At 36.3% G+C, this 22,558-nt stretch overlaps 8 protein-coding genes across 8 annotated transcripts in view; 1 reads left to right on the top strand and 7 right to left on the bottom strand.

Moving 5' to 3' along the window:
• The window catches only part of CBG20252, a gene marked incomplete at both ends in the record, with an annotated part of 1,687 nt that extends 537 nt beyond the window's left edge, over positions 1–1,150 (bottom strand). Inside the window, one exon of the mRNA XM_002640310.1 lies at positions 694–1,150. Coding sequence (XP_002640356.1) covers positions 694–1,150 — 457 coding nt within the window. The remainder of the gene's footprint in view (positions 1–693) is intronic.
• Positions 1,151–6,635: 5,485 nt separating this feature from the next.
• On the bottom strand, positions 6,636–7,280 carry CBG20251 (the record flags this gene model as incomplete). The annotated part of the gene is made up of 1 exon (XM_002640309.1): positions 6,636–7,280. The coding sequence occupies one exon, from the start codon at positions 7,278–7,280 to the stop codon at positions 6,636–6,638; it is 645 nt and encodes a 214-aa protein (XP_002640355.1).
• Positions 7,281–9,048: 1,768 nt separating this feature from the next.
• Positions 9,049–11,904, bottom strand: CBG20250 (the record flags this gene model as incomplete). Its single annotated transcript, XM_045241243.1, has 5 exons — positions 9,049–9,069; positions 9,598–9,675; positions 11,184–11,312; positions 11,360–11,440; positions 11,788–11,904. The coding sequence occupies 5 exons, from the start codon at positions 11,902–11,904 to the stop codon at positions 9,049–9,051; spliced, it is 426 nt and encodes a 141-aa protein (XP_045096999.1).
• Positions 11,905–12,110: 206 nt separating this feature from the next.
• CBG20249 lies at positions 12,111–12,458 on the bottom strand (the record flags this gene model as incomplete). The annotated part of the gene is made up of 1 exon (XM_002640307.1): positions 12,111–12,458. The coding sequence occupies one exon, from the start codon at positions 12,456–12,458 to the stop codon at positions 12,111–12,113; it is 348 nt and encodes a 115-aa protein (XP_002640353.1).
• Positions 12,459–13,438: 980 nt separating this feature from the next.
• Cbr-ari-1 lies at positions 13,439–16,637 on the bottom strand (the record flags this gene model as incomplete). Its single annotated transcript, XM_002640306.1, has 8 exons — positions 13,439–13,537; positions 13,581–13,853; positions 14,414–14,540; positions 14,790–15,103; positions 15,189–15,314; positions 15,810–16,202; positions 16,251–16,337; positions 16,572–16,637. The coding sequence occupies 8 exons, from the start codon at positions 16,635–16,637 to the stop codon at positions 13,439–13,441; spliced, it is 1,485 nt and encodes a 494-aa protein (XP_002640352.1).
• Positions 16,638–17,260: 623 nt separating this feature from the next.
• On the bottom strand, positions 17,261–18,714 carry CBG25395 (the record flags this gene model as incomplete). Its single annotated transcript, XM_045241245.1, has 6 exons — positions 17,261–17,491; positions 17,541–17,764; positions 17,812–17,936; positions 17,982–18,144; positions 18,192–18,299; positions 18,564–18,714. 6 exons carry the CDS (start codon positions 18,712–18,714, stop codon positions 17,261–17,263), a joined length of 1,002 nt encoding a protein of 333 aa, XP_045100322.1.
• A 539-nt stretch (positions 18,715–19,253) lies between these two features.
• Cbr-mbd-2 lies at positions 19,254–20,642 on the top strand (the record flags this gene model as incomplete). Its single annotated transcript, XM_002640305.1, has 4 exons — positions 19,254–19,433; positions 19,591–19,716; positions 20,144–20,368; positions 20,541–20,642. The coding sequence occupies 4 exons, from the start codon at positions 19,254–19,256 to the stop codon at positions 20,640–20,642; spliced, it is 633 nt and encodes a 210-aa protein (XP_002640351.1).
• A 106-nt stretch (positions 20,643–20,748) lies between these two features.
• Positions 20,749–22,558, bottom strand: part of CBG20246 — a gene marked incomplete at both ends in the record, with an annotated part of 5,357 nt that continues 3,547 nt past the window's right edge. The window contains 3 exons of the mRNA XM_045241246.1: positions 20,749–21,088; positions 21,140–21,229; positions 21,968–22,131. Coding sequence (XP_045097000.1) covers positions 20,749–21,088; positions 21,140–21,229; positions 21,968–22,131 — 594 coding nt within the window. The remainder of the gene's footprint in view (positions 21,089–21,139; positions 21,230–21,967; positions 22,132–22,558) is intronic.

Here is a 22,558-nt window from a genome sequence, read left to right on the forward strand (position 1 = left end):
GGTTCAGAAATTCAGCAGTTCACAAATTCAGAAATTCTGATTTTTCGAATTTCCTAATTTCTGAGTTTCTGAAGTTCTGAAATTCTGAAATTCTGATTTTTTAAAGATTCTGAAGTTTTGATTTTTGGTTTTTCGAATTTCCGAATCACCAAATTAGGACTTTCTGAAATTCAAGAATTTAATCTCAGAAATTTTAGTTTTTTGACTCTTAATTTCTGAATTTCTGGGTTTCTGATTTTTTTTAGATTCTGCCTTTCTGATCTTCAGATTTTCCGATTTTTGCGAATTTCTGCATTTCTGCATTCAGGAATTTCTGCATTTCTGCATTCAGGAATTTCTGATTTGCGGTTATTTTAAAAATTTAAAAATTTTGAATTTTTCGATCCGAAAATTCACACATTTTAATCTTTTGGAATTTGGAAATTTATAGTTCTAAAAATCCAGGTTTCTATAGTTTCAGCATTAAAAAAATTTGGAAAATTTGAGAATTCAAAACCTTCGAAATTCGAAAGATTTTAATTTCTTAAAACTTAAACCGTAAGGTATTTCCAAAAAGAATACTCCTGGAAATCAATTTTGAACGCGCCATATGATAAACAATTTATCCGTTGACCACTTTTTGATATCAACAGGAACCGAGATAATTTGTCTCAAAGTTAGGGGCCCTTTTATTAGAGGTTTCTACAAACATACATGCAATCATAAAAATGAAAGCGAGCTCCATAACATAACCAGCCATGACTCCTCTCAAAAACATTTCATCATTTCCACCAAATGTCCGATTTACAATTTGAAATGCCGATTCTGCATACGCATTCGGAATCGACCCAGAAGCCGCAGAAGACGCAACAATAACTGGATAAATCAGAAATTGAAGAGTTATAAATCCGAGACCGATGAATGTCACTTTCAGTGTCCATAAATAACATTTTTCAGTGTTTTGTGAGAGTCCAACCAGGATAAGAAGATCTATGGTTAGAAGAATGAATGCGAATGCTCCAGTTCCTGCGTTGGGATTCTGATAGAACGACGATGCACTTTTGAGAATTCCGAATATTGTGATGAAACATGTGAATGGGCGAGCAGGGATGCAAAGGAATTTTGGTTTTTCAGGGGGTGGTGGATGGTTGGGACCCGTCGTGCGGTCCATTTTATTACCTGAAAGAAATTTAAAAATAAATGAAGTTGTTGGAAAAATTAGAGAGTTAGGAATTAATACAGTACTTTACAAAAAGACTTCATTTTTGAGTGGATAATAGTCAATTTGAGAGCCTTGAAAAGTATTCCAGATTTGTTCTATTTGTCTGAAAATTGTAGAGTGTATTAAACAAAAACAGACATTTCGAAAAATAAAGTGAACAAACAATTTTTAAAATATGAAAATTATTTCTTGCAATCTTTGCAATTTTCAATTTCACTGGAAATTCAAAAGTTGAAAAACGATTTTCAGAAGATCCTGAATTCTTTGGTTCTTTAGTCTATTGACGATTAATTTTTGGAAAAAAAAGTCAAGAGTCGAAAGACTTTATTGTTGTAAAATGTGTGAAAGCTGTATAGTTTCATCATAAAATAAGGGGAAAACTTGAAAAACCGCAGTTTATATTTTTTTGGAAACTACTCTAAACTTCTCGAAAGATTTTGAACTTTTATAGAAACAACACGGTCTCAAGCAAAATTAATGAATATATGGTCACAATAAAACTGCAAAAAAATTTCGGGCCAGGTTTAGATTTAAAAATGTTCAAAATCCTTCTGAAAGTTTGTTTTAATTGAATCCTTCACAAAAAGTCTTTGAAATTCTGAAAATTCTGAAAATCGGAAATTCCGAAAATCTAGAATAATTGGAAGTTCAAAAAAATTTGAAAATCACAAAGTTCTAATATTGAAAATGTTAAATTTTTCAAATTCTAAAACAGTCTGAAGACTACAATTCAAAACAATTGAAAGTTTAAGAAAACAGGAGAAATAAAAACGTTTTGAAAAAAAAAGGAAATTCAAAAATTTCTAAAAATAGAGTATTCGCAAATTTCTGAAAACTGAAAATTCCGAAAATTTGACACTTTTCGATTCTAAAAACACGAAGTTTTAAAATTTTTAGAAATTCGAAAAAATCAAAATTTCAAAACACCTAAAAATTGAAAATCTCAAAAATACTATAAGTTGAAAATTTGTAAAAATCTGAAGATTGAATATTCAAAATTCAAAAAGTTCAATTAAATCAAAAATTCAAAGTTTCTAAAATTCTATAAATGTAAACTCTCAAAATTCAATAATGTTAAATTCTGGATATAGTATAAATTATGAGAACTCCAAAAAATTTTTTCTGAATCTTAATTCTTCTGAATATTCAGAATGTGTACGATTTCTCAAAATAAGCCTAAAACTAGCCGGAACCTAAAGTCTATAATATAATTTTCACCGGAAAACAAAACTAATACATTTCTTCTGATTGTGTGAGCACATGACTAGGTATGTCACATGTGAGAAAATCTCGGAACCTAGCAACCAAAAAAATAACATGTCTTGAAAAAAAAATAAGAGATTTAGAGAAAATCGAGAAAAAACAAAAAAAGAAAGAAAACGGCGGGTTTCGAGAGAGACCAAAGAAATCAATGTAGGTCCAGACACCCAGGCCAGAAGGAATTCATTTTTCATTCGGTGAAAATGTCAGTTGGTAGCAAAAAAAAAGAAAAAAGAAGGAGAAGAGAGAGAGAGAGAGAGAGAGAGAGAGAGAGAGAGAGAGAGAGAGAGAGAGAGAGAGAGAGAGAGAGAGAGAGAAAAGGAAAAATCGAGAATAGAGATAGAGAAAGATAGAGAGAGACAGAGAAGCAGAGTAGTTGTCATTGGGGGTATCAAACTTTATATCTGATGGGCAAAAAAAGAATGAGGAGGAGAAACTGGTATGAGAGAAGTAGATGTGACACCAAAATGGGTAAAATATAACAGTTCGAAATTGGAATGAGATTCTGGTGATTTCTGTGTTTCTCAAATATTTGTTGTAACTTCTAGAAGGTTCTCAGAACATTTCAGAACATCTTTGTCAATAGAGGCGCATCAGCCAGCTGATTGAAAAATAGGTCACAGGCCACACTCACCAAATAATCTAGCTCACATTTTACAAAACTTGTGAAACTGAAAAAAATTGTTAAAGTTGCTTATTATCAGAATCTATGCTTACAAGTCATTATTGAAAAAAATGGGCGGAGAATATATCTGCGAAAATTATGATGAAAAAATTCGAATCGTCCAACAACTTCTTATGAAAAGAAATAGAAAAAGAATGTCTGAAAATTATACTTCTCAAGCTGGACAAACATCCGATCATTTTGAGTGTCTATATAGTTTTTTTAAAAGTTCTGTTTCAATTTCTTTTCAAATACTTGAGCTTTTTTGATTTCTAAAATTTTTGCATCTCTATTGGTGGAAAAAATTGCATCTCTATTGGTGGAAAAAAACTTGAAATTTTGAGTTTTTTACTGAATTTTTATGAATAGGAAATTCTCTGGTAACTGAGCAGGCAGAGCAGCAACACCATGAGACAACAAAAATAATAAAATGTTATAGAAATTTTGAAACAGAACGTTCATTTTCCTCTTCGAACATGTTTCTACTCTGAACAATGACAACTTTTTAAAGGTGGGGGGACAGGAGATTTTTCGTAGTTTTTTGTAGCTAGAGTACGCATTCTACCGTCACGGTGTACAACGCTTAATGTCACTCTGCGTACAGCTGTCGTCCTCGCCTTTATGTATGCAATCGGGCGTCCGCTTTATCTTTGCCCGCGTGGCTCAGTCGGTAGCGGCGCCGCACCCTCAATCATCGCCTTCACAAGTTCAACTCCTCGAGGGGCATCTTTGAACGGAATTTCGAGAACATTATTTTTTTCATGTCCCCCCACCTTTAAAAAAATTACCGTAAAACCTGTATTAGAAGTGCCCTTGAAATTGAAGGGCCCCTCTAATTAAAGTGCCCCCCTAGACACCTCGCGAAAAATAGAAGTGCCCCCCTCTATTTAAAGTGCCCCTTTGCTACTTACTGTGGCCGTCGCACGGCGACGAAATGTTGCGGCCCGAGAAAAAAAAGTTTCGTTTTTTTTTACTTTTTGTCGTTTTTTTTTGTTAATTTGGTGTTATTTCCCCCAAACAGAAGATAAATTATATCCGTGGCAACGATGCCATTATTGAGTTGGTGGAAAGAATGGAGGAGGTGGAGATTGAAAACGAGGAGAATAGCGACGAGGAATATTTCAACAGTGACATTTCAATTGATTTGGTTAACTGAATTACTGGTTTTTTATTGTTATTTTTTAATTGAATTCCATTTTTTGTTGATTTGCTTTGTTATAAAATTGTTGATGTTAAAAAAGTTTTAAGTAAAAACAACAAAATTTTAACCGAAAGACGATGTCCCTATAATAGAAGTACCCTTATCAGCGACCCGCGAAAAATAGAATTGCCCCCTCTAATTGAAGTGCCCCTCTAATTGAAGTGCCCCCCAAGAGACCTCACGAAAAATAAAAGGGCCGGCACTTCTTATACAGGTTTTACGGTAATAGCAGAAAAATAATCTCCAAATAAATTCTTACCTAGAAACTTCAGAAATGTACTCAAAACTCTCTAGAAACCTGAAAATTCCTTCAATTCTCGAACCTTTCTATGATTTCAGGGTTTTCAGCTTCGAGAACCTTCTAAAAGTTTCAAAAACATTTTCAGACTATCCTCATTTCGATGCATTTTTGATTTTTCCGGAAAACCGTTGTAAAAGCTGCGATACCAATGATCGTACGAGGAACTAAAGTGAGTAAATTATTTACTACTATTACACAGGTGATTCGCGAACAATCCGTTACGGACGCTTCGCGTTCGCGCGCGGTTGAAATAGGAACCGCATACGGACCGTACGCGAACCGTTTTTAGTAAATAGCAGTACATTATTCGGATTGATCCGTATCCTGTCCGTTCGCGAGCTTCGTATCCGATCCGATTGCGAATCATGACCGAACGGATCCGTTTGCGAATCAAATGTTTTATTGAGTGAAATCTACATTTCCGATCTGAAATCTACATTTCCGATTTTCTGAAGTTCCAACAACTTTTCGACGAGACTGAGTTTCGAAAAGTTGAATTTCTGAATTTCTAATTTTTCAGGTTCTCAAATTCTCGATTCTAAATTTTTTCGAAATTCTATAAAAACAGGGCCGTTTCAGGCCAGCCCGACATTTAGTAAGTATGCAAAATTCTGAATTTTCCGATTCCTTAAAATCTGATATACCAAAATTTGGGTATTTGAGACATACAGATTGAAAGAGTTTTCTAGATTTCAAAATTAATGTTCTCCTACATCTGATTTTCTAAAATTTACTAATCTCTGAACTTGCGAGTGTCTTACTTTTTCAATTTCCGGATTTTCTTACTTCCGACTTTCCGAATTCTAGGAATTCTGAATAACCAAAATATCGAATTTCGAAATTTCCTAACAGACCATGAAAAAATAGTCCCTGGAAAAAGGACGAAACCTGTCTATAAGACAACGGGTACTGTAAGCGGGAGCCAGGAGGCTCAGCCTGGAGGGGCGCAAACCGACTGTTTTTCAAAATTCGAAAATTTCGAAATTCAGAATTTTCGGAGACCTGAAAGTTTAGTAAACCTGACATTTAGTTATCCAAAATTTGAAACTTCAGGAAACCGGGAGTTCACATACTTCGGATTTCAGAACATAAAAATATTTTTTCAGTCGTTTGGAAATTTTGAAAATTTGGGAAATCAAACATTCCGCGAAGAAAATTGATAGTATGCAAAATTTTCAAAAATTTTGGTGAATTCGGAAACTCGAAAATTTTTTTATTAGAAATTAAATTGTAAGATACAGAAAGCGGAAGCCAGGAGGTTGAGCTCCCGACAGGTGGCGTAAACCGACTGGTTTATATTAAACGCAACTTCAAGTTTACACAATTCGAGAAAAAAAAACTGTTGCCCAAAGCCGAAAATTGTTCTGCTTTCTGAAAATAGAACAAAAAAGTTATTTTTATTTATGAAGAATCAAAATGATTTATATTATTCTTAACCTCGAAACATCCGAAAAGAACCTAGCAGCAATTTAAACAAAACGCTTAACTTTTTTGAGTGAATAGTGTTTTTTCTCAAAAATCTAGCCTCAAATTTCCACTCTGAATCTTGCCTTGTTTCTTTGATGGCATAATCCCTAGAGAATAACTTTACTACGATGTTTGCATTTTAGATTCAAGGATTGAAACAGTTTTTTCTATGGTACTCCAATTTTCCACCTTAAAGTGATCAGCTGACCTTTCTCAGAACGGTTTCACCTTGAATTCCAAACATAGCTTCTGGGAAAATAAGTTTGTTAGTATGTGAAGGTGGCAGATGTTCCAAATGATGACCCTAAAAATATCTCGTTAACTGGAATGATGATAATGTGAAGGGACCATAAACTCAGTAGTATACTGTTTACGGATCAATAACCTGTCAGATTTTATGACATCTCCTATCTTGCGTATTCGTTTTAATAGCATTTGTAACTAGTAGTCATAACAGAAAACGGTTTGAAATTATTACATTTATTAGGAAAACAGCTATTAAGAAGAACATGTAAATGAAGGAAAGAATAAGAAAGTTAAATCAATTATCGAAAGATGTGATCCATTGATTGTGGTGGAAAGTGCATCGTTGAACGTAGTCGATTCCGATGTTTTGAATTCCGACAAAGTGTTGAATGTAGGTTTGAAGAAGGATTGGAACCATTTGGACGAGATGTTTCATTTCTTCCGATTCGGCTTTTCTTTTGAAATAATCGAGAGTGATGAAGTAGACTTTTGGAAGATCCTTGACTTGTTTTGTGAAGACATGAGCATTCCAAACATACACAGTCACATCTTTCAAGAATTGATGAATTTGGTATTCCAATGTATTATGATCCTCCTCCAATAATCCATTCTCTCCTTGTTTTGGGAAATCATCGTTCTCTCCGAATTGAGTGAGCAATCCCATTTGGGTCATACGTGGAAACATGTTGAGTAGAGAATCCTGATGATTGATTGAATTTAATTCCGATTTGAGTTCATTGAAAGCAATTGTGAACCACATTGGAAGACGAGGACGTTCTGGATTCTCTCCTTGAATTTCAATACTGTGCTCCAGGAAGAGATCCGTTTCGTTTCGAAGATATTGAGCAGAAGCTCTCACGCGCTTCTTGATTCCAATGTTGTCTTCTTCGAGTTTGACTCCATGGATTTCAGCCATAAGAGAACGGAAATCGAACATCATAGTTAGAGAGAATAAGTGAGACAATAAAGAGAGAGCTAGTCGAGATGACTGGGTAATGAATGACAATTTTTGAGTTCCTTATATAGGCTGGAGGCGGGACTTAGTGGCCCGCAGACTTGCCCCGCCCACAATATCTCGTCGTCTGGATGTCTGCCTGGGAGGGTTAGCGTGCTCCTAGGAAGAAATCACAGGTGAAGCTATTTACAGCCAAAAGTGAAGAAGCTAGAAAATTTTTGAAAACACTATTCGGTTTAAAATTAAAAATTACCATAGGGGCTGATTTTTCATAACTTGTCTACCGTAAAATTGGGTTGACGTACATTTCTGTGGACTTATAAAGAAACATGACGCTGCGCATATCTAACTATTAGAAGACAATGCAATTTATGAAGTTTAAAGAGTTTATAAAAATTAACTTTAGTTTCGAGTTTCAGATCAGAGATACATGAAAAATAGTAAAAGGAGCTGGTTCTCACCCATGTTGGCAAAGTAGTTTTTATCTACCAATCAAAAAATACACTTCGAAAAAAAATGTGTTTCAGGAAACAGGGAAGGTTTGAAGGTTTGCTGCAGATATTAATTCTTCATTTCACTTTCGTTTATATCATTTTCCTCAAAGTGAGCTCTTCTTTCTGAATTTAAATCATTGAAACGAAAATTTTTGAAACTTCTACTACCTCTGAGACACCAATTAATAAACTGTTGGGATCTAAAATTATTTATATTCTCTAACAGGAAATTGTACTGTTTCGAGTAGTAAACAAGTCGAAAGTGTTTGGGCTATTTTGTAATCAGTTTGGCCACAGAGAACCTCATTGATCAAGTTGTAAAGATATTCTGGATTACAAACGACATGGCTAATGTTGATGAATTTCTAAAGAAAATGTGTCAATTAGCAAAATAAAGCACAATCAGCGTTTGTTTGGAAAACTCGAATTGTTCTGACCATAGCGCACTAATTTGAAGCGACAAAAAAAGGGTGGTTATTGAAACAGATAGTTTTTCCAGTACTAGCAGACTGCAACCTCCGAACGTTTTTTCGGTTTCTCATGTTTCTATCTCTAGGAGTTCGATTCAACTTTAATGCATTCAATTGGCTCGTCTCATGTTAGTTTTTCAACATTTAGACGAAACATTTCGAAATCCTATAACCTTTGAGATAGCGATCAATGGTAGACACTAAACCATCTTCACCTCATCATTCCAGTCAGTTTTATATTGTTCATTGTCATCATTTGAAACATCTACCACCTTCACATACCAACGGACCTATTTTCCCAGAAGGGACGTCTGGAATAAAGTGTGAGGAGGTTCTAAGAAGATCAGCAGATTTGTTGCATATGAGGGCTACAGTACCAACGGTCAAAGTGAAGGGACTCTAAAAAGGTTCAACTGATCTATTTTTGATAAAAAATTACAGTACCAAGAAACAACTGTTTCAAACCTTGCATATGAAATGCAAAAATCGGTTCTATTTAGTTTGCAGGCTTCGATATTTGTTAAAAACAATCGTTTATTGGAAAACCGCAGAAACAAACCAGAGAAAAAAGAAAAGAATAAATGCACTCAACAGATAAAAAATAGATCAGTTCATGAGTCATTCTACAAATACTAATACTAATTCTTTTACAAATAGCTACTGGCAAAAGAAGTACCCAAGAAGGACTGACTGATTGATTGAGATGGACTTCTAATTCGACGTGCTCCGGCTCTTGTGCTTCTTCCGGATCCTGCTCCATCACGAATTGGTTCGACTTCTTCGATCTCATCATCCAAACCATCTTCTCCACTCATCATTTGACGTTGAACCAGTTGTTTGTAGAGTCCTTCTTGTTCCATTAGTGTCTTGTGATTTCCCAATTGTTCCACTTTTCCCTGGAAATTCAATGAATTTTATTAAAGAAAATGCAAAAAGATATGACTGAAACTACAGGAATTTTCTGAAATGGAAGAACCTATCATTGAATCTAGATCACTGAGATCGCAAGAGTTTTTTTTTCGAAAATGAGCTCAAAAATTTAATACTTGAGTTGATTTAATGTGAAGTTTAAGAAACGAAAGATAGGGAAACACACTTGAATTGAAACTTTTAGTAACGACATAATATTTGTAAACTTTTTGAAATCGAGAAATATCTTCTCATGCAAAAACTTATGCAATTTTGGGTGAATTACAATATAACCGATTTTATGACGATGACAAACCACCTTCCGCTAGTAAAAAGCTTTTTTGATTTTTAAAACAATTATTATGAAACAGAAGATACATGTTTCCTTTTTTCGATTCTTACCTTATTAATAACCACAATCTTATCCGCATTCTCGACAGTCGACAATCGATGAGCAATCAAAATGACAGTCTTTCCCTTCAAATTCTTCGAAATCGCTTCTTGTACCTGAAAAAGATATTTTCGGAATATTTCGATGCAAATTGAAACTTACAGTATGCTCAGATTCAGCATCCAATGCCGAAGTGGCTTCATCCAAAAGAAGAACAACTGGCTGGCGAACGAGAGCACGGGCAATGGCGATTCTTTGTTTCTGACCTCCTATAAAGTGTTACTCTTTGCAAATTTCTGTTTTAGTGGTCTTCCAACAAACATGGTATAAAAATCATATTAATCATGTTTCGTCATAGTAACATTTAAAGTTTTGCATTGAAGTAGAGATATTTTTAATTTGAAAACTGTCCAATTCTAACTTCCACACGTTAAAAGCCCTAGAACATCTCGACTTTCTGATGACTCGATTTGTTTTACAATTTCGAGAGACTTCACCTGACATTTGACTTCCTTTCTCTCCAACATTTGTGTTGTATATATCAATGGTAATAAAGATAGGACCCCCCTTGATTTTGACTTTTCAGAAAAAAGTAAGAGAGATATCAAAATTCTGTGAATGCCATTCGATTCAAAATAAAAAACAACCCCAGAAGCCAAATTTTCATAACTCTAGCACTTTCCGTACCGGTCCACCGTCCAAAAGTCATTTTTAGGCCGTGTAATAAGGATAGGACCACCTAGCATTTTAGAAGCGATACCCATTTTTTCGATTTTTTTCTTTTTGCATCACATTTATTTGTGCTGATTTTATTGTTTTTCATAGTTTTATTTCTCAATCCACCTTATTTATCAAAAGTTCGGTCATTTTTTTGGATAAAGAAGAACACTTCTTAACAAAATTCAAGTTTATTAACAAAACTGGAAAATTCAGCGAAAAAAAGACAATAACGAAGAGAAAAAATTAATAACTTGTTTCTCCTCCATTCTTCTGGACGACTTCGAACAATCTGTTGGGCATACTGGCCACGAGAGCTCTCAACTCCGCCGCTGTGATAGCGTTCCACTCGGCTTGCAGGATGTCCTTGAGCTGTTGAACCGTAAAGTGGAACTTAGACGGCCCGGACGGCAAATAAAAGTGGAACTTAGACGGCCCGGACGGCAATAGAAGTTACTGGAGAGACCTCCGAAAGGACCCTCTACTCTTCTCTCGAAGGAACTTTGGAGGCGGATCCTTGATGGTGTGGGGAGGATTCTGCAACGGACGAAAGATGAAGTTAAGTTCATCACAACAAAAGAGACCTCCGTTACGTACCAAAACACGCTCCAAAAGCCCATCGTACCCTTTTTCCGAGACAAACGTCGAACACAAACGTTGAACCCACTCAAAATGGTAGTGATCGTCTTCTTTCACTCTCACACGCCCCTATTCTGGAAGACTGGAATCGAGTAACTTCCTAATAGGTAACCCACAGTTGTAGTCACTAATGATGATTATATCGTTGATGGATCGTTAAAGAAATTGAAGATAATTAGGAAACAAAAACCTAAAAAATTTCGGAAAAAAACTTTCTCCCCACCCTAATACTTTTCACCGGAAAAATTTCATTTTCCCCCAAACTCACTCTCAAATTCTCTCCCAATTGGAATTGATACAAAAGGAACGAAACCAAAAGTCCAGATTCAACTTTTCCATCAATAACCAAATGTCCTCCATACCACAGAACAATAGTAAGAATTCCCATTTGAAGAAGCTAAAATGGTTACTGTATGGATTACTGTAGAAAGTTCCAAAACTTACTTCCTTAGACCAAATGAGCCCAATAACAACGAACACTTTACGAGTGGCAATTTTCAAAGTGACGTTCAGGAAACCATGAATCTGTAAATAGTAGGTTAGATGTGCAGGAGGATACAGTAAGCATACCTGCTGGATTCGTAATTCTTACAAGCGAAAGACTTGATGGTTCGGATAGATGAGAGAAACACTTCTCCCACGTCATTTGCCATGGCAACAGAGTTTTGAGTCTCTTCGGAAAGCATCTGCAAAATCTTCTAAAATTTAGGCATTAACATCATTCACCTCCATCATACTCCTATATGAATATTGTGAAACGGAAAAATTTCGAAAAATTACAGTACCACTAAATTTTCAAAATTCCATCTGTTTTCAAAAGTTTTGATTTTTCGTCTCACCCAATAACTCTAAAACCTAAAACAAAAACTCACATCATACCAAACTCCAAAAATCTTGTTGACCAAGAAAATGATTGGAATATTGATCAAAGTGATCATGGATAACTTCCAAGACAATGTGAACATGAAAATGAGCAATCCGAAGAGCATTTTCAAGTTTCGTTAGTGAATTCGATTGCTTCAAAAGCAATGTTGAAAAAGAAAGAATATTTTTTACAAATTCATCATTCGAATTCGTCAATCTGAAAACTAGGAAAGTCTAGAAAAATTGATATTTATTACAAATTTATTAGTTTTATTATTACAGATTATTAATTGAAAAATACAGAAAAAAAAGTTAAAAATTACAATAAAAATTAATAATAGTAATGAACTGAAAGTACTGGATTAAAGCAGACTCGTTGCATCTTTTTCTTCTCTTCAGATGACTTCCATCCAGAAAACGTTGCTCGAAATGGATTCGGTACCAATTCAATGTCACAAATCTTCGGTTCTTTCCACTGCGAATCCTCCTGAAGACGTGGAATTTTCTTCCTCTTGGTTTTGGTGAACTTTATTTGATTCTCCTTTCCAAAATCCTCCCAAGTTCCCATTGAACTGAAGACGTCGGGTTTCGTGGATTCTTCGGTTACTGTAGTTTCAGAGTTCACAGTCTCAGCCAACGGTGGAATTGGTTGGCATCGTGGATTAGTAGAGGGCTCCATTTGGTTAGAATAATTATTATAAGAAGAGGTAGAAGAAATGTTACAGGAAAATAAAGAATGAATGATGAGAAAGGAGTTTTATGGTCCCAATTGATTGTTGACCTACATTTTCGGTTCCCGCGGCAAAAAAAACTTTTCTCCTGGGGAAAAATTAGAGATAACGTGAGTTGGAAAAATGTCAGAAACATACAGTCTCGAAGGCAATTGGACTAATTTACTTTTAAAATTCTAATAACTATCTGAAAATTTTTGTTTTTTGTTAATTCCGATTATTTCGGTGATTTTCAAGTTGATTTCTAATTTTTCTGTTTCATTTTCTCATTTCAATATAACTTTTTTGTTGTACTCTTGTTTAGAGGAAAATTTTCTAATTACCCAAAGCCGTTTCCTTCCCTTCATGTGTCGAATAATTCATACTCAATAGTTTTTTAAAAGAACAATTCAAAAAACGAATCCGTATTTCTAACATGAAGAGGTGTGGGAAAGCAAAAAGAACATAAAAAAACGAAAAAAAAAATGGGAGACACGGAAAATAGACAAGAAAATGGATGAAGAAAAAAGATAAACCGAGCGTCTAGCGCTGTGTGGAGTGATGTTAGTACAAGAAGAAGAAACATTTTACCATCATCATCGAATCATTAAATAATTCTAATTCCAGACAAAAAATACACATAGATGTTCTTGGAGAGACGTAGTAATAGCGGGGTGGGAAATGTTCCTTTCAAAGCAAAAATCATATGGAGTGAGAGAGAGAGAAATGGCTTAACGGAGACAAGTTGGGTAATACGAGCGAAATAGACAGTTAAACTGGTCAAAAATTACAAAAAAGGAGAAGGCACAATTAAAAGAATAAGAAATCTACAAAAAAAAACAAAACGAGTATTAGAGATATCAAGTTTGAGAGACGATGGAAAAAAATGGAATAAACAGCGCAAAAAATGAATATCATGATGGTGAAAAAGAGGATCAGTGGGTATCATCTACTCGTTGAACATCCAAATATCTTGTTCAGCTCCTTCTGCACAATGATCGAGGAGGATTTTACGGCGGTGTTCCACGTAGCGATATTTATCTTGGACCTGAAAAAAGAGAAGTTCAAAATACATTGACAGCATACTGTACCTTTTGTTTCAATGTGACAAGATTCTCACTGTCCAAATCTCGCTCCAAAAACCCGGACAGCTGTTCTGTTTCCATTTCGAGATCTTTTTGATTTGTTTCAAAGATGATAGAGTTGTTATCTCGTTGGAGATAAAAAGCGAATGCATAAGTGAACATAAGGGTACGGCGGCATTCGGACAGCACGTCGACTGCTTTTCGAAGGAATTGAACCTCGATCCACGACATTGATAGTGTTTGCATCTGTTCCATTTTGGATTTCACTGTCGCGTAGAGCTGGAAAATATAAGAAATGAGAAAATGAATGAGCTAATTATCTACTACTGAAAATTAGAGCTTTTGGTAGTGATTGACAGAAATCGCACGAAAATCGAGAAAATTAATTTTTTTCAAAAGTTTTTAGGACCTTTTTAGGTTTTTCGGCTATTTTTGAAGATTCTTTTCGATTTTTCTGAATTTTTTGTCTGAAATTTGGGTGTTCTTGACCGGAAGATTACTGTAGATTACTGTAGAAACCCTTGTAGTTTTTTGTAAGCGAAATCACGTCTAAATGCAGGCAAAATTGTGTGGAAAAAACCACAAAAGGAAATTAGGTTTCTACAGTAATCTACAGTGACCAAATACTGTTCCATCAAATTTTGGTTAAAAAAATCGGAGAAATCTAAAGAATCTTTGAGAATAGCCAGAAAACTTAAAAAGGTCTGAAAATTTGCAAAAAATCGAAGAGAGAGTTTCTCTCAAAAAATCCCAAAATGTTTAGGATACGGTAGTTGTCGTTGTGGGACCTTGACATCTCTGATTTTTGTACCAAAATTGAACTAAAACCCTCCACAAACCTTTCCTTCGAGTCTCAAACTCTGCTGATGACCCATATAACGATTATAGTAGAACAGGTATCGCTGAAGGTTGGCACGAGAGACCTCTTGAGCGTCACGGGCGGTTTTTGCCACCGAATCGTCGAATCTGAAAATTTTGAAAGTTTTGTTACCATTTTCTTTCGTTTCTCTAATAGAAGCTTACCCGAATCGTCAACGTTAAGCTCAATTATCTCGGCTGCTATTAAAGATATCAAAAAGTTGCCAACTAGTAAATTGTTTATCATAACCTCACCAATATTTTTTTTTTCAGTTGACAGAGTTTTGATATCTCGCATAGGAATCGAGGTAATTGAGCTCTACTAGAGGAAATAATGTATCCCTTCAATTAACAAACCTATTACAATTATACCACGAAGAACCGTGCGGTTCCCACGGTCCAAGGCACATCCAACAGAATTCAAACCGACAGGCGGTGTTTTTGCATGTCATATGATTGCATCCACCGTCTTTCTCAATTGTAATCATACATTTCGGACACTCTTTGGTGTTGGCATTGATCCAATTCGAGGTTTCCGAATCGTCACTACATTTCTTCATCCATAACTTCAAAAGTCGGCAATTCACTGGCTCATGCCAATCGTTACTACATGAGAAACAGAATCGAGAGCCGCATGAGCACACGACGAGACGTGGTTCACAATGACTGACCTGGAAATAAACAAGCGTTGATCTAGATCTAGATTTCATTCAAAACATGAAAATGAGTCGAAGCTCAAAGACCTAGTAAACAAACCTTGACAGCTTTTCCACAATCAACACCGGGACACCATTTCAGAAGTCGGTTCGTTTCCACGTAGCTCGCAACTATTAGCCGACGGTAGGAGGCGATGACGTTGGGGTCGGTTATGTAGGTCATTACCTGAAATTGAACATTATGATTTTTTAAAAATAAATATGAAAACGTGTTTTTCAGTTAATTTTCGGTCATTTTCAGGAGTCTATAGCTCGGCTGTCAAGTCCGATCGCTTTGAAAATTTTGGAAGATGTAAAATAGAACTAGATTGAAAACTTTGCATTCACAGAGTTTTTTGAAAATTCCTCTAATTGTCGATTTCCAAAAGACAGCCATTTTGACGCGTTATCGTACTTTTTGACGCGTTATCGTACTTTTGACGCGTTATCGTAAAACATGAAAAATAGGTGTCTTTTAGAAATCGGCAATTAAAGGAACTTTCAAAAAATTCTGTAAATGCAGTGTTTCCAATTTAGGATTGTTTTTTAACCTCCAAAGTTTTCAAGCTGATCAGACACTTGAAAGTCGAGCTTCAGACTCCTGAAAGTTGTCAAAATCAAGGGAAAACTTCGTTGTTTCATATATACTTTTGGCCAGAACTGCAAGGCACAGTTAACTTACCTTCTCATCCTCAATCAACAATTTGCAATTGGCAGCCATGCACTCGATTTCACTTTGTCCCGCATCCACAATCTTATTCGTCAAATACGACTTCCAACACGCCGTACATGCTCGATGATTGCACGCCAACCCTGACAACGGTCCTACGATACAACAAATATCGCATTCTGAGTCTCCGGCTGGCACGGATTCTGTGTGACGTGGAATCACTTGAGCATCGATCAAAAACGTAGTCGTATCGGGATTCTCGTAGAATCTCTCTAAAAGTGACTCTTTATTCCATTTGTATTTGTGAAGAAGGATTCGACACATCCCGCCTTTCGTCTGCAGTACCGCCTGCACATCGGCTATCGTCTTCTTCATCTCGATTTCCAGGGAATCGTGGTTTAGAACCTGACCATTTTTGGAGTTTTGCAGGATTTCTAGTTAAAAAAAACAAACCTCATTATCAGGCACCGCATTTTCTCTATACTCTGAATTGTTCTGATCGTGACTTTCCAGAGCTATCCCGTCGTCATCGGAGAGACACTGAAATTTTTTTTTTGGTTTAAAACAATTTTTTGTCTTCAAATTTGAAAATCTAGAAAGTTTGACCCATTACCGAGATGGACATCATCGAAAACTTGCTGGTATCGGTCATTTTTCAGACTTTTCAGGTATCACTGACACCTAAAAGTGCCCTGTTGGCTGCTGATGCACTTGCCACGTGTCCTTGTTCGTCACGCGGGGAAAAACTACGATTTCCACGTGAAAAACGCTTACCTCATCGTCTAAATCACCCTGATCCGAGTCACTATCATCCATTTGTATCTCATCCTCGGAGCTCATCACTTTCGCTGAAATTTTAATGGATTTTCAGACAATATATGTACAAATTTAGAAATCGATTTTTGCCAGTTGCGCAATTTCTGAAAAAAGTAAAAATCCACAGAAAACGACACAGGGAAAACACTGAAAAACCCGAGAGGTCGAACAGCAGAGATACTGAGGAAGCAGACAGAGCAGAGGAAATTCGGAAATAGTGTAATGAATCAAGAGTGTTCGGGGCTGGCTTGCTGTGAGACAACTGAAGAGAAGGGAGAGTGCTACGTTAGTGTGGCGCACATTTGCCCCGATCATGTGATCGTTTTCTGATGTGAATCTTGTATTATTTTGGTTTTTTTTTCTATCAGAAAATGTTGAAAAAAGTCCAGAAATTGCTAAATTTTTGATTATTTTTCGACAAAGTACGGTTAGCAAGGAGTAGTTGCGTACAGAGCGTTATAGCTGACGAAATTGAACTTTTCATTAGTTTATCAATTTTCGTTTTGAAATAGGTTTCAAACACTGTTTTTCATCTAAAAACAAATTTTTAAATTGAGCATAAACTTGAAATTCGTCAGCAACACTTCGAAAGCCAATTTATTCTTATAACAATCATGGAAAAAAACACCAAAAAAAAAGAAAACAATTTATTGAATTTTCTCTCTCCTTCTCTCATTGTTCCATTCTTTTAACTTTCTAAAAATCGAGAATAAATTGGCTGTGAGGAAGAAGGCAATCGTGAGAATGCATTCGAATATGAACTTTGGGGCAAATATTTTCCACACCATCAGATGACGTCGGTGGATCGATGCGGCCAAACAACTGAATGTCGCTCGAATTGTCATCAATATAAGTGTCTCGGTCAGTCTCAACGAAGACTGGAACTATAAGAAAATTTTATAAGAAAATATAATATTTTTAATAAACCTGTTGACTAGAAGAATCCAAACTATTAGAAATCACAAAAATCGGAGAGATCGCTGAGAAATTGAGATGCACGAGTACAAAAATGGCAGGAAGGATTCGGAGAGCAGCGCCTCCGGGTATCCCAACAAACGCAGCATGCCATGGAATCGAGGAGATAACTGGAGAATGTCCCAAATGATAGAAACCGAACGGGATGAGCAGGGCTATCACAGATGGAAGGGAATCTGGAAAAATATGATTTATTTAGTGTTCAAAGAGCGTAGTGTTATACTTTTAGGCACAAAATTGCAAATCATCACAGATAAGGCAATGAAGGTGATAACGGCAGGGGTGAGGCCGTCACCGAAGAGTAGATAGATGGGCATCAGAAGGAAATGAGCACAGATTGAGAGATTTCTGAAAATTTTAGGATTTTTAAACTTGGAGTTGAGGCAAATTTACTTTTCCCTCCAAGAAACTATTCCACATGCAACAGAAGCTATTAAAAGTATTTGAGCAGTCAAATTGGCTCGATTTGTGTCATTCACTAATGAGGTGAAGACTGAATGAAGCATAATTACAGCAATTAGGATCCATGAAACTGCAGAAAGAATTCGAATCGACTCTGAAATAAAAATTTATTCGATTTTGATAATAAAAAATAACTTTTACCTGATTTTCTAGCTTGATTTTCCGAGCTACCGTAGAGCTTGAAGACCGTAAAATTGGCAGTGACGAGGGAGACAAGACAGAAGAGAAGTCGAAAAACTTGGGCATCTCCTAAAAAGTAAATTTTTCGGTTAAATTTTCTGTCGAAATTGGTAAAATTTGCGCTCAAAAATTGAAAAATTACAGTACCACCAAAAATTGAAGGCGCACACCAGAAATGTTTTCAATCGTGCCGAGACCCAACAGATAAAGAAGCTGTGTGCGCCGTTAGTATTGTAATTATTTTCATTGACTTTTTTCGATGTTCTCCGAAATTTAATTTTTTAAAAAATTTGAAAACATGAATTTTTTGAAAATTAGCTTTTAAGTACTTACTACTCAAACTGCCAGCTTGTCTCGCTGGATAATAAAGCTCACATCCGATTTCCTCTTCCCGGCACTTGTGAAACATTGGCTCGCCTCTCAATATCAACATAATTGCCATAAAAATGAGCAAATTTTGCTCTTGGCTTGTAAATTTCAACATAGAACTGATTTTGTACGGTTTTCGTGGTCTCTGACATAATCTGAAAATATAAAGTTCTCCAAAATTTCTAGAATTCTCGAGTTTACTGTAGCCGCTCAATGAATATAAGTAGAATCAATCCCTGTAGAAAATATCGTATCATTTGAGCTTCGTAGACGACAAAACTATTTGAGAAGAGGCATATCGAGTGGATGACGACGAAAAGTAGTCCTGAAAATTCAAATTTTCCAGATTTCTACAGAAAATTTTCAATGTTATAAATACTTGCAGTGCAAATTTTACGCCTCCCATCAAAAGCAGTCAGTCTATGAAAACGCGCTCCACTGCATCATCGTTCAACTCCGCACACACGCACACCATCCAATTAGACCCCGTTCCTTTCTATCGATTTTAGTGTTTTTTATACACTCAAGCTAGCTGTTCCAGTTGTTTTGAGGTGTATATATTCTAGTTCAATAGGTTGATATTCTCGAATGTCCCATTTTACTCTTCCCATCTGTGCAACAATTTTTATAACTCAATTTTAAGCGCAAAAAGAAATGGCAAAAGCCGATGCTCTATTCCGGCAACGTCGGCCTGGCCGTCCGCAGAAAGCTCGTCCCGCCGAGAAAGACGTAAAAACTGGATTCGACGGAAACTGGGATCTAGTCGTCCGGAAGTGCCCGACGACGTTCTCGCAGCACGTTTCAGAAGTCACCACAGCCGAGTCGGAGAGTAGGGTGAGTTTTATTTTGAAAATTTGAATTTTTGGTCTCAGGCAAGTTTGGAAATCGGAACCGAATTTCGGCAAACGCCGACCGACCGCCGATCCATCGGCGCCTTAATGGGAACCAAATAAAATATTTTTAAAAAACTCGAAGTTTTCATTTTCTTAAGGTCCAAAACGACGAGCTGCTGAAACGAAAATCACGTCGGAAAACCGAGATGCGTCCGTTTCAGGCGATGTGGGCGAAAAGTCTCAGCGGGCTGGGAGTGTCGGTTCCACACGAGAAACCCGATAGAGTGAGTTTTTTCTCGGGAAATTCTGATTTTCGTATTATTCTTGATGAACCTTGTGGCCGCAAATTTATTTAAAGGCGCATAGCCGGTCCTGGAGCGAACAGCCACGGTTTTTACAAATTAAGTTATGCGTCTTTAAAACAGTACGTCGGAATTATTTTATTTTTTCCTATGGTCAGACTTTGCTTTTTCGCTTAAATTTTTCAGATTCTCATGAATAATCAGCTGAATTTCTTGGGTCAATATAAAATTATTCCAAAGTACTGCATTAAAGGCACATGAAGTTATTTGTAAAAACTGTGGGTGTTTTCGCTTCTGGACCGGCTATGCGCCTTTAAATAAATTTTCAGCGACAAGGTTGATCGGCACCGGATAAGAATAATAGCCTCATCAACAACTCGGTTAACTTTTATTCATTTTAAAATTCCAGATCGCCAACGTCAACACCGCCGAGTACTCCTACGAAAGCATAAAAGAGATCTCTCTCATCAAACCAGCAACGTCTTCTTTCACTCCAGAAGAAGCCGCCACCACCGTCATTCAACAGATAAACAACGGTTTCATGACCAATGGAACATTCGGACAACCAGCTAATAAGGACAAGCTGGATGCCAGTTTCATGGCTCTAGCTCATCACGATCAACCAATTTGTGAGGTAAGATTGCTAATCTTTTTCACGGCATCGAGGTTAGGAAAGTTGGCTGCGTGCCAGATTCAAAATTTTTAAAAATACTTGAAGTTGGGCGTTATTGAGTCGGTACTCAGCTAAAATGGCTTGGTGCCAAATATTAAATCGAGGTTCTCAACAACAAAAATTCTGATTTCAGCGTGTCATATTCGCTTCTCTCAACGAAGAAATCGCCGCACAAGAAAAACGAGTTCTCGACGCTCGACGACGTCTCCAGGAGGTGATGAAATACTTTGGATGAGCTGAGCAATACATATGTGCATAATCGATCTTCCTCCTCTATTACACTTTAACTTATTCTATTCAATGTACTATTCCTTTTCTTTTCTCACTGATGAAATACGTTGTCATTCTTTTTTCTTACCAATCACTCTAGCAGACACTATCGAGTTTAGAGAAATCCGAAGCGCTCGATGAGCGAGAGATATCGTCGAAGAGAGGCACGAGACAGCGAGAGCCATCAGAATCATCGTCCTCGCACTTCCATCTGAATCAGTCTTATCTGTCAGAAGAGCAGCTTGAAGAAGTGCGCATCCAGTTCGATAAATGATCCATCCAGCTGACATTTCCTCGTTGGTAATCAGGAAAAAGACGGCTTCGATCAGAGAAAACAGGCCGACGTTGATGTAGGCGTCGTCGAATTGTGTCCATGCGACGCGAAGGAGTGTTTGGATACGGGACATTGTTCTGGAAATAAAAAATATTAGAATTCGTTTTAGAAGACGTCAGATGAATTACTTGATTTGTTCCTCCATGGTGTTTGAATCTCGTGCGGTGTGAGAGTGAAGTTCTCCAAAGTTTTTCTGACTGGCGTAGGTTTCAGCAAATCTGGAAAAATCGCTGAAAATCACCCTGAAGACGGCTTAAGATCGGCTCAAAATGATTCGAAATGACTGAAAATCAACTGAAAACAGGTAAAAATGATCCAGGAGTTTGTTCTGGACCATTTTCAGCCGTTTTCCCGTCTGTTTTTTCAACCCACATTCGAGCGAATTTCGACCATTCTTGGGCAAATTTTGACTATTTTAGGTCATTTTAGAACCTAAAAATTTTGCAAATTTTCGAAAAAAAACCCCCCATTTTTCTTCGATTTTTTGCAACATTTTTAGACCTTTTTAGGTTTTTCAGCCAATTTCAACGAATATTTTTTGATTTTTCCGGTTTTTTTTTGCATAANTCCTCATCTTTTTTTTTCCACCCAACTTGAAGAAGAAGCAAATATTCTGAATCCTCCTCAATCATAATTGCTCATTTTTTGGGAGTTGATCATTGTGGACACAAGTTTGGACCATCCCATCCGGTTATGGCGGATACGTTAAGGAAGGTTTGTTGAAAGTATTGGAAATTCTTGAATTTGAAAACCTGAAACTTTGAAAATCAGAGAATTCAAAAATCAAAATCTTCAAAACTGCAACAATCCGAAGTTCCGCAGTTCCGAAATTCAGAAATTCAACAAAAAAATCAGAAAACTTTTTTCCAGATGGACCGAATAATTTCAAAAACCGTCGAATCAATGAAGCCCACGGATCTTCTTATCGGGATCGGAGATCACGGAATGACGTCCACCGGAGATCATGGTGGAGAATCAGACAATGAAATTCGAGCAGGGATTCTGGTTCACTCCAAAAAACACTAAATTCAGCTACCCAAAACTTCCATTCATCAAATCGATATCGTCCCAACGATTTCCCTTTTAATGGGCCTCCCAATTCCATTTTCGAATTTGGGTACTGTAATTGTAGAGATGTTTCAAAGGGATTTATGGGAAATGGCCGTTGGAATGAATTATGAACAGGTTAAGAGGTAAAAATAAGTATTTTTCCATAATTAAAAATCGGAGCAAAAGGTCTTGTAACGACAACTGCAATAACCTAAAAATTGAGTTAATTTTTCGAGAGAAAAACTTAGTTTTCATTCGTTTTTTTGAGAATTTTTTAAACCTTTTTTTAGGTTTTTCAGCTATTTTTTCGATTTTTCCGATTTTTTTGTCTGAAAAAGTTGAAAAATGCTCATTTTTGCTAGTGAGAAAATCGATAGAAAACTCATGAAAATCCAGAAAAGAAATTTAAAAAAATTGTTTTTTTCTCGATTTTTTGAAGAATTTTCAGACCTTTTTTAGGTTTTTCAGCTATTTTTGATAGTCCTTTTTCGATTTTT

The sequence above is a fragment of the Caenorhabditis briggsae genome (assembly GCF_000004555.2).
Source record: "Caenorhabditis briggsae complete genome, chrI, whole genome shotgun sequence".
Lineage (NCBI taxonomy): Eukaryota > Metazoa > Nematoda > Chromadorea > Rhabditida > Rhabditidae > Caenorhabditis > Caenorhabditis briggsae.